We start from the raw sequence: 16,395 nt of genomic DNA on the forward strand, positions 1-16,395 counted from the left end.
AGCCACAGAGAATATATGTGACCAGCGACACATGTCAGTCTACAAGTTATATTGCACACTAGGATTGGGTTCTGAACTTGTTACTTCACATCAGATCAGTCGGTGCCAATTTTCGGTACCTTGTGGGACTAAGATTAAATGCAGCCTGGAATAAGTTTTATAAACACACATTTACTAACCGAAGCATCCGACATTGACAGGAGCGCCAACCAACGGACACAAAGAGACAAGACAGATCCATTTCACCAGCTAGACAAAATATTAAAACAACTATAATAAGAGGAAAAACCCATTAGATCACACTAGATAGGTCAACCATCTTTAAGGTTTAAGATTTCCTGTTTGATATTATTGGCAGTTTTCATTCTTCAGTCATGCAAATAGTGAATGAAGTTCGATGACGTGAACACAAACCAAAGCAGGAAAAAGGGTAGACAGTAAACATGGTGGGGACCTCCAAGGAGGCGCATCCTTGTTGTCCCCATTCCCTCAACCAGGGTCGCGTCTGCGGTGTCTGCACAACACTGCAACACAAGGGCTGCTTCTGTTACATCTATTGTTCAATTTTTTTCTTTTTCTTTTTTTTTCTTATAAATTTCCACCAGGAGGAGGATAGGAAATAATCTCAAAAAGAATCTAGTTGTAGTCTGTAACCCTGTAAGATCCCCAGTCTTCATGACACTCTGTCTTTAGATGTGAGAGGATGTCAGACATTTTCAGTCTTCTTCTAATGTATGGCAGGTAAAACACTCTTTTGCATGATTTAAATACTCTTGCAACTTGCACAGAAATTGAGTGCCGGAAAAGTCATGCAGGGACATTTTGAGAGCCGAAATATTTCAATTCCGAAATTGAAAACAGCTGCAAATCGACTGTGGCTTGGCTTATTTTTTGAGTTAAGACCTGCACAGCACAGAGCAAGGAAAAGCACAGGATTTTTTTTTTTTGCAAGCTTGAAAAGAAATATAATCACAACAACACATCTAGAAAACACAAAAAATAAGTTCTGTACAAATGCTTAATCACAATATGGTTAACCTCTGAATAAAGCTAGAGTGTCTGCTGCACATAGAGCAGGAGCTACAGTGGATCTCCTGATGGAAAACTCATAAAATAAGAGGGGAGATAACAATAACATGGGCTCTCGCTCTCTGGTGCCAGTCTATCTTTGCTTGTCTCCTGCCTCTGACACTAAAGCCCTACTCCAGCCTTCCCTCCCAGCTCCAACCTCAGCGCTCTCCCCCCTCCTTCCCTCCCTCTTTCTCTCCCTCCATCTCCCATCTAGCTCCTAAATTATCTGTCCGGGCTGTGGGAGATACCCCTTCCTGCCTGGGGTCGCTTGTCTTACCGCAAGCTTGGGGGGGGGGGTGAGGTGTGTATGCATGTGTGTGTGTGCGCGTGCGTGTGTGTGCGTGCACATGAGAACACTGCATACGATGCAGATACGCACATCCTCTCTCTCCTTCTCGTTTGATGTCCCTAGAGGTGGGAGAATCTGTGAAGGAGGCGACTGCACTAAATGTCACTTTGGAGGTGCCGTTGATGGACGGCCAGGGGAAGTGAGATGTGCAAAAGAGCAGGAGCAAACTCTTTTTTTTCCTTCTTTTTTGAGACAAAAAGCAGAGAGGCAGGGCAATGAGGCACCATGGTGAAGTCTGAGCTCTGAAAACAATGGAAATTTGCAGTGTGTACTTCTGCATGTGGATGTGTTCGAGTGTTTGTTGATGCTAGAGAGCTCAGTAAGTCACGTGTAAGAACAAATCATTCTGTAGCTGGGATCCATTATTACCGCGGAGAATATGTGCCAAAATCAACCCTCCACTCTCTCTCTCTTTCTCTCTAACCCCCTTCGTTTTACAAGTGAAAGTAGTGGAACATTTTTTTTTTCAAAGCTGGACAGACTTGGGCATATTTTATGGTCCCTTCACAGTCAGAGCAGTGCAGAGAAAAGTGATGAAGAAATCTCTGGGATGTAGTCATACTCCAGGAAAGATTTATTTCCCTATGTAGCACTTGCTCAGGGAAAATGCATGACATCAAATCATAGCTATACCTGATCATTCCCACCTCAACTACTCCCAATCAACCTTGCTGCGGCTGAGTGACTATAAAGCTTGGAAACTTAAGATCACAGCTTCTGATGGACCTTTCTGATTGCATTTGAAGAAACCCCCCCCTCTCTCCCTCTACAAAAACGGTAAACAGCTCCCTTTTGATCACGCCTGATTCTGCAGACCAAAGGAGAAAGGCATTCCCGGCGGCGATTAATACTATTTCAGTCGCACATTTGGTCGGAGCATGTGTGCTTAAGACAGAGCAATGACCCCTCCCAAATGAGGCATGACAATCAAAGTCACAGAACAGGAGAAATGTATCTCTGATGTGAAAATAAACCTGATGATGCAAAACTCTGCAGAGCATGCACAGCTCTGGCCACATGCATTTATTATTCTAACCGAAAGTTCAGCGTTGATTTTGCATGAGGCAGAAACGAGGAAAAAAAGAAAAGAAAAAGGCAGCGGACGGTCAACCGCAGCGCTGAAAGAGTTTTCTTTTAATATACATGTATATTCCCTTTATAAACAGAATTTCGCGGCAAACCAAGTTTAAAATAGAGTGTTTAAATAATTTTTTGTCTTAACCTGTTTAGAGTAGCAACAGGGAGGGGTTACCACACCAGGACAATTCAGTTTGCCACAAAAAACAATACAATGAGTGTTTGAAACTTTAAACAATGCCATTGAAATCTCAAGGTGATTTTGTGTATTTTTACTTGTTTACACTTTTACTGCATCCAACAATATCTAAAGTTTCCTGATGCAGTAAACCTCAAACAGGTCTGGGGCTGCATATCAAACCTCAATACTTTCTGGGTATGGACCAACATGTGTTGGAAACTGCCAAGTACCAAAAGCTGGATCTGGATGTCTAGTCAGATTTGTAATCTAGCTTACTTATTTTTTGTTAGTCTCTGATTTAAATTAAAATTTGGCCAGTTTTTGATTATTCTATTTAAAAAAGTAACAGTGATGAAGTAAAGCTGCTTATCTTCCGACAACATTTAATGTGATGTAAATTAATGTTTGTAGAAAAACATATGTGAAAAGTATTTCTCAAACTAAGGCAGCGGTTCCCAACCTGGGGATCAGGACCCCCAGAAGGGGTCATAAGACAAATCTGGGGGGTCACAAAATGGTTCACGGAATAGGAGAGTTGAAAAAACATTTCTGCTGCACCAAATTATGTTTAATTGTTCAGATGTTCCTTTGATCTTTGTTTTTAAAATGTATTCAGTTAAAACAAGGAAATAGTCGTTTTTTTCACAAGCCTCTCCACTCTCAATTCAAAGCCTTTGTTTGTTTCTGCATATTATCTGTCAGTACTGGTGATTTTTTTTTTTATTATTTGGATTGTCAATGTATGATTTTAAACAAACAACACATGCTGAACATGAGAAACAATCTGGGCAACACTATCATGTAACCTCCTACTGGTGGAAAATTATGCCACAGCTCTTTAAATTGTCTACTCAAACAGCTAACCAAGCATGTCTAAAGATTTGAATGTCTTCCAAAACTCTGGTTGGTTGGTAAAACACTGAAACTGATTGGTGAATTGTGGGATCTAACAGCATTTGTGGCCCATGGCCAAAAAAAAAAAAAAAAAAGGTTAGTTTTGCTCTTTCATTACTAACATGAGGCTTGGCTTAACTTTATAGAACATGGCACAGTGCAAGAATATGACCTTGCTTCTGACCTTTCAGCCTGAGTTTGACATATGTGTATAATGAGCTGTGCCAGTCAATGCTTTCTAATGAGAAAAAAGTCAAACTTAGTGAAATGTGAAACAGCTTTTTGTACATGTACAGTTAAAACCTGAAAAGACTTAAATCTATTTTGGTGACTACGAGCTCTGTAGAAAAACACAGTAACTTCTATATTCATTTGAACTGCTAAAATGAGGTGGAAAGCAGCTTAACACTCTTCCAAACAGTTTGCCGCAAAATGAAAGGAAAAAGACAAACACTAACAAACAGTCTCATATAAAAAGACGACATAAACCGCTGCCTCCATTAAAAAGAAACTATGCTGATTTTCAACCAGCATTGTATCATTACAATGTGAGTAGTAGATGAAAATGAACAATGTTTAACTTCCCTCCATGTTGCCTGAGATCAGAGCTCCCCCGCTCATTACGCAACAACAGTCCACTGTGTGACGAAAAAAACGTCATTCTGCAGAGTTAACCCTGACTAAAACAGACCATAAACTACATTTCTGTACTTTCTGTAGTGGTGCCTTCAAGACCATAAAAAGTAATAGATGATAGTGATAGGGTAAAGCAGACACTAACATCTGATACAATTAAATACTTCAAAATATAAGTATATTTGGAAGAAAACTAGTTGAATCATTCAAGGCAGAGTATCATGCAGTTGAATCAGACACAACAGAGTCTGGAAGAGGAAGCAACAACTAGACTGGAGCGTCATAACTGCAGCCGAGCTAAGCTGCTAAATGTCTCTGTGATTTATCCAGAAGAGATTAATCTTACACAAACAAACAACTAGCTTTACTACTTAAAGTCAGAGTAGACGTGTGGCACAATTATTACAATTAATAAGGTTGAATATAGTGAGTGGTGTGTAATCAGACTAAACAGAGTATGGAAGAGGAAGTGACCACTGGACTGGAGCTACATTATATCCGCAGCCTGACTTTAGCTGCTGACTTTCTTTGTGATAACACTAACACAAACAACATAATGTAAGAGCAGAGATGTGGCATTACTATTTTAACTTATGAGAAAGAATATTGCACCGTGGATGATTGTCAGGAGAATGCAAATAGACAGAAAACTACACGCTACGCTACAACAAACTTTGTATCTGATTTTGTTTTCTGACAGGATATTAAACTGGACTTTGCCAACACTGAACTACAGCACAACAGCGTCTGTGCTACCAGTAACTTGTGGCTGAACTGACTCCTTTTGTCTAATGATTATTACACAACGCTACGGTACATCCAGACTTGATAAAAAAAAAAACATAATCCTCAATAAAGAGACATAATGCTGCTTTGTCTCTGCTAACTGTCTGAGTTGCTAGGCTGGCCATGAACACACCGTCAGCAGATTCAGTTAGTCTGATTGGACGAGACGCGGGCAAAGCATTTCTACTACATAGGTGACCTAGTTTTAAGAAATCATTTTATTCACAGTGGTGAATTTTTCCTTTAAGGCTCATTTTAATTCAGCAGAACGCGAGTCACAAAATATCCCGATGATCTTATTTGACAGTAATGTAATCAAAATAATCTAAATGAAACTGAATTATTTTGACTGTGGCTACCATTTAAAGTTTTCCTGCACTTGAGTGTGTGTGAGTTTGAACTTGACTTGTGGTCAGTGTGTGTGTGTGTCTGTGTGTGGGTATGTGTGTGTGTGTGTGTGTGTGTGTGTGTGTGTGTGTGTGTGTGTGTGTGTGTGTGTGTGTGTGTTTCTGGCAGCGTTTGCTTGCACACATCTACGCATGAGCGAATGTTTATCCAAGCTTTATGGCGATTGTCTCATAAAACGGACAGGCGCTCTGAGACAAGCGGTACTACTCAGCACTGGTTCACCCACAGGTTCACCCAGAGCGACCACCTACCAGGAAAGCAGATGCGTCACCTTCCTGAATGACCATATCAAAAACCCGTGTCCAGCTTGATTACTGCGTGACTTACAACCTAGGTTACAGCAGGAGAGGACCGTTACCACCCTGCACCTTTCTCAAGCACATGTGCAAACCAAAAGATACAGTCAAAATATTGCAATTAGACCATGAATTACAATACACAAGGATGCAGTTTGTTCTGCATCGTTCTTCATCCAGTTCTTGTAAGATATCCCCTCTGAGGAAAATAAAATTTTAATACTAAGCTTGTGTATGATTCAAGTGTAATCAAATCCTTTCTTCTGTCCGGTTTGATTCGACAAAGAGCAGTAAATGCTTCGCTTGAGGGGATATCTGTAACACTGTTCGACCTTCCTCTTGAATCTGCTATCATCAACATTTCAGTTTTTATTAATACTCATACAAAGACACAAAAACACACAAACCAGCATCCGGATCGTATTGTCCAGAGGTACATGACCTTCTCCTTCCCGCTTCGTTGACCTGACTAGATTTACAGGTTTTTATAACTCAGCGAGGCTATATCTTTTCCACACAAGGCAGCCTCAACACCGCCTCTGATGCCTTAATCACATTTCACTCAGAGTTCGTGTTGAAGGAGGTTCAGCATCACCAAAACACAGAGAGAGCAAAGAGGGAATGAAAGAGAAAGCTCGACTTTGAAGTTCGCTGCCAACGAGATTTATGAATCAGACTGATCCACAACACAGAGACACAAACAAACAGCTTCCCAGAGACTGAAAACAGGCCGACAGACACAAAAGAGATGCAAGGGAACTGAGAGATTCAGTTTAACCAAGGGGAAGATGAATTTAACTGAGCTCAAACTATCCATAGCAACAGAAATCAACACCAATTTCTCAGTCATCTGCATTCCTTGACTATGGTGTACAAAAGCTCTGGGGAGGCACATTAAGCACTCTTGCTCCCACCTGCTCAGGACATGATCCAGAGCCCTGCCATTGCCTCTTCCTTCCCATAATACCTTGCAACACTGCTTGTGTCTGGCACTTTCAGAACCTTCCTAAAATTGTTTCCACCACCCCCACCCCCCACCCCCCTTTCTCTTCATTAATTCCCACAACTCCCAATAACACAGTCTGACAAGTCCTGCACCCTCCCAAAACACCCTTTTCTTCCTTTCTTCAATCTCACAACTCCCGTCAGCTCTACTGTATGTCCCTCACTGGTGAGGAGAGGGGAGGAAGGCTGGCTGACAGGGGCATCCATACACACTCCTAAATCTGCCAAAGCAAGACGCTGGCACAGACAAAAAAATAACAAAAGCCTCCCGAATCATGGCCGGGGCAGCACACTACTTTATCTGCAATGGCAAAACAAAGGAAGGCCTGTTGAACACTCCGACTGTGTTTACTTTCAAGGGGGGAACAATGCCTTTAAGAGGAGGGGGCAAGGACTGATGTGGCACTTGAGGGCCTCTCCAAAAAAACATCACTTCATTTTGATTCACAGTGAGTTTAAGAAAACAAGAGTAGCAGTCCAGACTGTAGGGGTTGGACTCCTTGAATGTGAGGAGGAGGCAGATGGAGGTAACATTATGGAAGATAAGAAACAGAGATAGTCAAGGTGGAAATGACAGGAAGAAAGAAAATATTTTGTGCTTGTTCTCTTTTATTTCTTTATTATTCTGTTTATTTATTCCTATAAAGGAATTTTCCAACAGAAATGTTCTTTTCTGAAAGGTGGCTCTGAAAACATTTGCAGGTCGACAAATGTGAACAAATGCCACAAATGAAGCTGTGTAATATAATTGTGCTGCTATTCATTTATGACCCTCTCAGAAAAGATATAGATCGCAACCATGCAGGCACAATGAAAGTCACATTAAAATAAAGTATAGTCAGCCATACATTTTCCATTTATTCATTTAGCAGATGCTTTTTTCCAAGGCGACACACAAATGAGGTTATGCTGAAAACATACTGAGCATACTGAATGACAGGGGATATGTGAATTGGGCTGCATGAGTGGCTTCAGAAGTTTAAAATGACTTTTTGATGGACTTTACTTTCTACTGTGAACCCATGCTGACTACAGTCTTTCAGGACTGCTGGTAAAGAGCGTTTTATTCTAACATTATGGATTTTTGTGGTGGAGAATTCCTTTAAGACCTCAATATCACCCAGGATCTGTCTGGAACAACAATATTCGCTCTGCTTTCAGATTCAAGCTTAAATGATTTGTCAATTATTCAACTTTTGCAAATTAAAGCTTCTTTAATGTGAGGATTTGCCAGTGTTCTCTTTTTTTATCACTGTACTGTATATTTTGGGGGTTTTGCACTGTTGTTTGGACAACATAGTTTAAACTATTTTGTGATACTTTATAGACTAAATGGCTGGTCAATTAATTGGACCAGCTGATAGTGAGTCTTCAGTGCTGAGCATGTGTTTATATGGTTAATCAAAGTAGATCATTCTGCTGTTTGAAACCAACAAATGAAACCTAAAATTTCAAAACAGTATGATCTGCAAAATCATGGCAGACATATAAAACCTCCCTTAACATTAAAAAAACAAAATTCAAGGTTAAATCCAAGCATAAACCTTCCTCTTCTTTCTAAAAGTTAAAACTTTCCAACATAATGCATTTCTAATCACACGCCAGATTGATTAGTGCAGGTGTTTGATCTTCCAAAGCTGATAGGAAACACCTGCTGTCACATCACTGATTAGGTTGTGACCAAAAGTGGAACCAACACTTTCAGCCCTTACAGAGACATCTGCCCTAGGACAAGCAGTGTGGATTGACTCAATATGAAGGGTGGGGGATGAACTTCTCTCCACCTCTTAACAAGGACATTGCAGGATGTGATGAATCAAAGCTTGGAGCGCAATTAAAAACATCCTCCATAAAACTATGAATGGAATCTGGATACTCCAACAATGGATGAATCTGCTCCAAGATATATTTTTTCTGCGCCGTAACAGCACAACAGGAAGAAACAAAAAGATTTCTGGGTAATGAAGTCATTTGCACACCATTACAAAATGTGACTTAGAAGCTGCTAAAGTGGAACTGCCAAATGTCATTGTCTAACTTTCAGCATGAAATGCCCATTGCACACATACATGGCCCATATAGACCATTGGCAGATCTAAATAACAATCACTGACAATCACACTTTCCAAGAAGCCAAGAAGGTTTGAAAAAATCCCAGAATCCCCTCTCGCCACTCTCTTCACAGCAGGCCAAGCAGGGCCCTGAGTTGTTTAAGATAGTGATTGTCGATAAAGCATGTCCAGCCAAATTCTCTTTGTTTGAGTGTTTCCAAAACATCACACATGGTGCATACCAGATGAAAAAAATGCCAGCTTTCCCTCATGCTTCCAATCAATGGGGAGAATGGGAAATGGAGAATGTGAAAGGGTCACAACCCCAGGGATGGAAATAATCCCCCAGTTGCTACCGGGTATCTGGTGTATAAACACTGCACTGAAAAAACATTAGTCTAAGTCTGAAGGTTTACACTACTGTACCACACTGTGCTTTGAGATCCCATTGACAGAGTAGAGATACAACTAGTGTGATATTTGGCATTTTAGCAATAAAAGTTGAAGCCATAAAGTCGACTGCCCTGTGCTTTGCAGCACAAAAGTAGACCATAATTCTAAATGTGGAAGGTAATTTGAATTCCTACCAGTTATTAGATCTCACGCTTCTCAAAGAGGAGAGATTGACTACTCAGCCAGGTGGTATGGTAAAGTCATCTCTCCATGGGGTGAGAAAGTTCAAGCTTAGCATGAAACCAATCTAGAGTTTAAGGTTTGGGAATGGAGCACTGAAGCACTATATTCTCTCATTAGTCCGACAGTAGAGTCTGTAGGAAAGCAGATTGCCATCTTTGCTGCAGGCAAAGTGACAGAACATTTGATATTCCCATTTGGCCCCAGCAAACCTTTAAGTTAACTTAGCTAACACGATTTTGCCAAGTAATCCTTGATTTCCATAATATGCGAGTTTGTCTCCAAATAACTGATTGCTATATTGGATTACAGTTTCAATATTTGCAGTGGTTGAAAAGGCATCAATAACAACTGTCAAAGGCATCCTGTTAATCTTAAACTCAAATCATTTCATATGAACCACTTTTTTAAATGCAGTAAAACAAAACATATTTCTTTGGAGGAGGAGGCTCACACCTTTTTTTTGTTTTTGCTCTGAAAAGTCTCATTTTTATGCAGTATGTGTGTCATCAAGCTGTAATAACATGGAATTCCAAGTCCTGGTTTGAATTTTCAAAACATATATAGAATCACATTTGTTTTTCATTTGTCTAGAGGCTAGGCCTTAGCCACCCAAAACTGGGTTTAAGGTTCCTGCATTACACTTCAGAGAATTTAACTCCCTGAAAAATCCTGAAAAAGGTACATCACATAATGCAAACTCAATGGACAGCTTAAGTTTCACTCTCTCTGCCCTTAGCATCTTTTCACAGAGTCTTAAGAGGTCACCCAATTTTAATGGTCACTTATTGCCTGTGGAGCAGTTACTGGTGGTATAAAGGTACCCCAGGACCACCCCAGTGCCAAAACAGCCTCAGGCTCAAAGGCTCAAAGTAATACTGGCACTGATGACGCATACCTGCACTGGAAGACCTTATGAATTACTCTATTTTTCATTTCTGCTTGAGACACTGAGGAAACCATTGTGGGCCTTGAACCTGAAACAGCAGACTGGAATGATTTATGTCTACAGTGGGGTTATTAAAAGAGGTCTGTTGATAAGAACATTTCAGTGCATGAGAAGAGGAGGAGAGGAGCTTGTGTAGAAGACATGCAACACTTATTTCCCCTTCCCAGATTGCTCAAATATTAGACAAGGCACATTCAAGATGAATTGCTATGGCTAGTGTGTTTTTGGACAAAGGAACAATAAAGTTATCATGCCAAAGAACAAGGCCTTCTTTCTTATATCCAAGTAAATTATGATTTAATATAATGCAGATCCATGCATAAAAAAGGAATGTAATTAATGAGCAGACAAATGCAATAGGTGGCTCTATATTATGTGTGATTTGGACAGTCTCACTCCCTTTTTTTCCACTTCAAACCTTGATCTCATTACACTTATTCTATCCAAATGTCTCTAACAAATGCCAGTGTGTGAGTTCATGCCCTCTGCCTGCCAAACAGATCAAATAGACCAATACAGCAAAATATGAGGTGGCTTTCCAATACCTGTAGAGAATAGAAAAGTCAGCAGTGTACTAACCTCAGCATGCTGTGTTCTGGGCTGGCTGGCGTCTGTCTCGATTGCATACACATCCACCAGGTAGAGGTCGGAGCCTTGTTCTCTGTCCAACTCGGCAGCCGTCTGTATCACTCCAGTGTGCCGGCCAATGGTGAAAAGGCGTCCCACTGCTTTCCCACCGCTGCGAACCGCCACGATGAAATACTCCACTCTGGTCGCAGAGCCCCGAGGGCTCGAGGCATCCAGGGAGATGACGTTGGTGCCTGGTGGCTGGCCCTCTTTCAGGATGGTAATGTATTTGGGCTGGTTGAAAACAGGACCATCAAGTCCTTGGAGGATTATGGTCAGCTCAGTTCTGGAAGTCTTCCTGGTGATGCCGTGATCAGTGGCTGATACTGCAAGAGTGTACATAAGCCGGGATGGTACCAGCTGGGAGGCCAGACGAATATCCCCGCTGTATCTATCCATGATGAAAGTGTCTGAGTCCCCTTCCACAAGCTCGAACTCCACGTCTCCATTTTCCCCCTCGTCAGGGTCAAAAGCCACCACTGTTGTCAGAATGGAGCCGATGACTATGTTGGGCTCAGCCACAAGGGCGTTCTGGGATATAAAAGTGGGAACATTATCATTCAAGTCTGTGACCCATATTGTGACATTTTTTAGAGCAAAGCGGCGGAATTCAACTGGAACTGCCTGGTCAGTGGCTTTAATTGTCAGCTCGAACATATTGGAAAACTCCCTGTCAATTTCCTTGTTAGTATATATAAGCCCACTGCCTGGGTTAATGCCGAAGTGGCTTCCTCTGGGGATCTGCTGAACAATGGAGTACTCCAGCTGCCCATTTATGTCTGCGTCTGTGTCATGAGCTGCAATGACCATGACCGAGGCAGCAATGGGAAGATTTTCAGGGATGGATTTAAATATATCACCAGGGGCAAAAATTGGAGGGTTATCATTAAAATCTCGGACATGAATAACCACAGGAATGGATGAAGAGCGGGGTGGCCTGCCATTGTCTTTTGCAGTTATGTTGAGTTTGTAATATGACTGAGTTTCAAAGTCCAGCTTTTTAACCAAAAAGATGCTGCCAGTGTTGGGGCTGATACTGAAAGTGCCATGGTTGTTTGTAGCTGTAATGCTGTACGTTATATCTGCATTCTGACCCGAATCTGCATCCGTAGCAGTCACAGAGGCCACCAGCTCTCCAATCCTCATGTTCTCAAGGACGTCCACAGACAGCGAAGATTTAGGGAAGGAGGGGGAGTTGTCATTCTCATCCATAATGCTAATACTTAGCAAACATGAAGAGGACAATGGAACAGCTCCAGTATCGATAGCTATGATTTTCAGAGAGTAGGAGGATGTAGTTTCATAGTCCAGCTTTCCATATAGAGTAACCTGTCCAGAGCTGCTATCAATTTTAAACTGTCTCTCCTCATTGCCCTCTGCGATATGATAATGAACTAGTCCATTTTTGTTTTCATCCACATCGGAGGCAGAGACCCGCAGCAGTTGTGTCATGTTTGGAGCTGACTCTGAGATAGAGGCCTGGTAAATGTCTTTGGTGAATTTAGGTAAGTTGTCGTTGATGTCTTGAATGTAAACTTGCACTTTGGCTTGGTCTCTGAGGGGCTTGGGGAGACCCTGGTCTGAAGAGACGACCGTGAAGCTGAACACAGCGGCGCCTCTTTGTCTCATGAGCGACTCGCGGTCCAACTGCAGCGTGCTGGTCAACTCCCCTGTGATGGCGTTCAGCTCAAAGTTGGGCTGCGGAGTCTCAAATGTATATCTGACCTCACTGTTTGGGCCAAAGTCCTTATCCTCAGCAAAAACCAGCCCAACCGCCGACCCTCTCTTCTGCTCTTCCTCAAAATGAAACACATAATTGGTGCTGTTAAAGAGTGGACGGTTATCATTTACGTCATCTAGAATCACGCTGACATTGACAGTAGCACTTAGCGGTTCCACTGCTCTGTCTGTGGCTACAACCACTAAGTTATATCTGTCCTGGATCTCTCGGTCCAGCTCTGATTTGATGTACAACTGCCCGTCTGGAAAAATGCCAAAAACATCACCTGTGTTACCACCAGCGATGTCATACATAATCTCTCCATTGAGACCAGAGTCTTTGTCGGTGGCCTCCACTTTGAAAAACCGACTGTTGACAGGCTCAGACTCTAAGATGATGACCTCATATGAGAGCTGATCAAACACGGGTGAGTTGTCATTCACATCATAAACGCTGACAATGAGGATGAGGCTAGAGGTGTGCTGGGGGACCCCCATGTCTGATGCTATGACCTCGACCTCGTAGGAGCTGGTGGTGACCTCCAGTGGTCCAGTCAGCGTGATGAGGCCATGCTTCTCATGAATATGAAAAAGGCCTTTGGGGTTTTGTTTGAGGCTGTAGACCACCATGCCATTTGTCCCTTCATCAGGATCTGAGGCTTTGGCCTGGAATATGACATGACCTGTGCTCCAGTTCTCTACTGCGCTCACATGCTCCACAGCGTGAATAAAATGAGGAGCATTATCATTTAAGTCTTTCACAGTGATGTTTACAAAGGCCTCTCCTGTGATTTCTCCAGCTCTGGCTACAACTTTCAGCTGATAAAATCCCTGCTCCTCTCTGTCAATCTGGCTTGATGCTATGATCTGACCTGCACTGTTAAGAGCAAAAACCCCCCTCTGGTCTCCTGAAGTGATTAGATATGAAATATTTGTGTTCAGATCTACCGTGGTAGCTGACACTGTCCCTATAACTGTTCCAGTTCCTACATTTTCAAACATGACAAAGCTGTATACTTTCTGACTGAATACTGGTGGGTTATCCTGTGTGTCTATGACAGTAACAGTCACAATGGCCGGGATGTGTGAGCGCAGGCTGCTACCATCTGCTGCTGTCACCTGCAGCTGGTAAGCTGTTTTCTCCTCTCTATCCAGGGGCACGAGCGTAGTAATCTTTCCTGTGTTACTACTGATTTTGAATTTGGATGAGTCTCCAGCTGTAATGATATATTTGACTGTGCCATTTCTACCCAAATCGGGGTCTGTGGCTGAAACAGTGGTCACATAAGAGCCTGAGGGTTCATTCTCTTTAACATTGGCAAAATACTGCACAGGGTAGAAAACTGGCCTATTGTCATTGATATCCCTCAGGGTGATGTTGACTTTTCCAACAGAGTGTAAAGGGGGGCTGCCTGCGTCTGCTGCCTGGATGTGGAGTAAGTAGGAGGCCTGATCCTCCCTGTCTAGCTCCACGGCTGTGCTTAATCGCCCTGACACGGCATCCAGGCGAAACAGCTTCTGGACGCTGGCTGGAGTTTCTGCATCAAATGAGAACCGGATAGTTCCATTGGCCCCTAGGTCGTCATCTGAGGCAGACAGCACCACCAGCTCAGTGCCGGCAGAAGCATGCTCCACCAGGGAAACATGATATGTGTTCTGTGTAAATGTGGGGACTTGGTCATTCACATCAGTGATGTTGACTATCAGCTTTGTGTAAGAAATCTTGGGCTGTAGCCCCTGGTCTTTGGCACTAATGTTGAGCACAATTTCAGATGCTTTTTCCCTATCCAACAAAGCGGCGCTGGTAACCAGACCACTGTTTTCACTGATGGAGAACCAGCCCAAAGCGTTTCCAGACACCAGGGAGTAGCGCAGGTTGGCATTCTGCCCAGAGTCACCATCTGTTGCAGAAACCCCTTTAATGTAGCTGCCTTTTGGTATGTCTTCACTGATATCTACTCTGTACAGTGTTTCCTGGAATATGGGTGGGTGATCATTGATATCATTCACAAAAATAACTAGACTGGCAAAAGAAGACCGGGCCATAGGCTTGCCATTGTCTGACACAGACACAGTCAGGTTATAAGATGAAATTCTCTCTCTGTCTAACACACTGGCCACTTTGATCAGACTTAAATTGGGCACAGGAGATGTATGCACTTCAAAGTGTCTCTGCTCGTTACCTCCTAAGATTGAAACAGATATGTTACCATTAGCTGTAGAGGAGTCTGAATCTGAAACAGTGAGTAAAGCCACAACCGTGCCAATTTGTGCATTTTCATCAACAGAGGCAAATTTAGAAGTGGTTGGAAAATACCTAAACTTCACTACAGGGTCATTATCATTCACATCTAAAAGTTTGATAGTGGCCTCTGTTCTGCCTGACAAAGAAGGCACCCCATTGTCTACTGCATGAATTGTCAGGGAGTACTCTTTCTTACTTTCATAATCCAAACCCTCTTTTATGATAATAGTACCTGCTTTGGGATCAATTTGGAAAGGTGTTCCTTCATCTAAATAGTACCTAATTTCAGCATTGGCTCCCTCATCCTGATCTGATGCTGTAATCTGCATAATATTAGAACCCACTGCTGCATCCTCAAAACACTGGTTTGATATTGGTCTTGATCAAAAATAGGGGGGTTGTCATTTATGTCTTGAATAGTGACGTTTACTTGCATGTAGCCAAACTTTTTCGGGTCTCCTTTGTCCTCCACTTCAATAAGGAGCTGGTAGAAGGGAGTAACCTCCCTGTCCAAGCCTCCTGTTGAAACAAGGTGCAAGAATGCCCCCTCTCCACTAGGATTGACTGTAATATCCAAGCGGAATTTCCTCTGGTCGTTGCCTTTCACTATTCTGTATGTGGTGTGATCAACTCCGTTACTTCCTATGTCTGAATCTGTAGCAGTGTCCAGGATCACTTGCCTGCCGCTGCTGGCGTCCTCCTTAAAAGACACGACAATTGACGCGTCTGGAAACACCGGGGAATTATCATTAATATCCAAAACTACAATCCTGACCTCAGTGGGGTAAGTGGGCTGGCTGGACAGCACCACGACGTTGATGACATCACTTTGCAAAACCTCTCTGTCAATCACCGAGGAGGTGTAAATGACTCCCGTGGTGCCGTTAATTGCAAAAAGTTTGTGGTTCTCGCTGAAGCGGTACGTGAAGCTGGGCTTGGTGTCTATTGTGCCCACGTAGGTGCCGATGGGCTGCTCCTCCAGGATCTGAAACTCTTGACGGACTTGGCTGGATGCTGAGTACTGCGAAAGAGTCCATAACATCAGTAAAACCAACTGAAACCGGCCCCTACCTGTGAGCGCCATGGTCAGATAGCCAGTCCACCTTTCTCAGACAGAGTCCATGCCTATGATGCATCAACTTTACTGAAGTTGGACGTGTCACTAAAGCATTGTATTCCAACAAATTGTGCAGAGAAAACTCAATGGGAAACCCAGTAACGGCTTTCTCCACACTTGTTCGGTGTCCCAAAGTAGTCCAGAAGTATTTTATCCTGCGCAGCGCTGCGTTTCAATGCAACGAAATCCTCTGAATGGAGAGAATGATTCCTGCAGGTCAGGGAAGTTTCATTTCAACTCCTCAAATATGCATGTTCAGGACGGAATTTAACAATCCCTCTATAAACAGAAAACAAAACAAAAGTTCCCGGCTCCAAGGGAATGCGTAAAAAAAAGTTTATCCAAAGTTAG

The 16,395-nt window shown here is 42.6% G+C and overlaps 1 protein-coding gene across 1 annotated transcript in view; it reads right to left on the minus strand.

The window, feature by feature from the left end:
- fat4 (FAT atypical cadherin 4) overlaps positions 1-16,011 on the minus strand; it is a 107,071-nt gene extending 91,060 nt beyond the window's left edge. Inside the window, 2 exon segments of the mRNA XM_062425541.1 lie at positions 10,916-15,288; positions 15,291-16,011. Of these exon segments, the coding sequence (XP_062281525.1) occupies positions 10,916-15,288; positions 15,291-16,011 (5,094 nt within the window).
- Between the last annotated feature and the right edge of the window lie 384 nt (positions 16,012-16,395).

Source organism: Scomber scombrus, chromosome 9 (assembly GCF_963691925.1).
Source record: "Scomber scombrus chromosome 9, fScoSco1.1, whole genome shotgun sequence".
Classification (NCBI taxonomy): domain Eukaryota; kingdom Metazoa; phylum Chordata; class Actinopteri; order Scombriformes; family Scombridae; genus Scomber; species Scomber scombrus.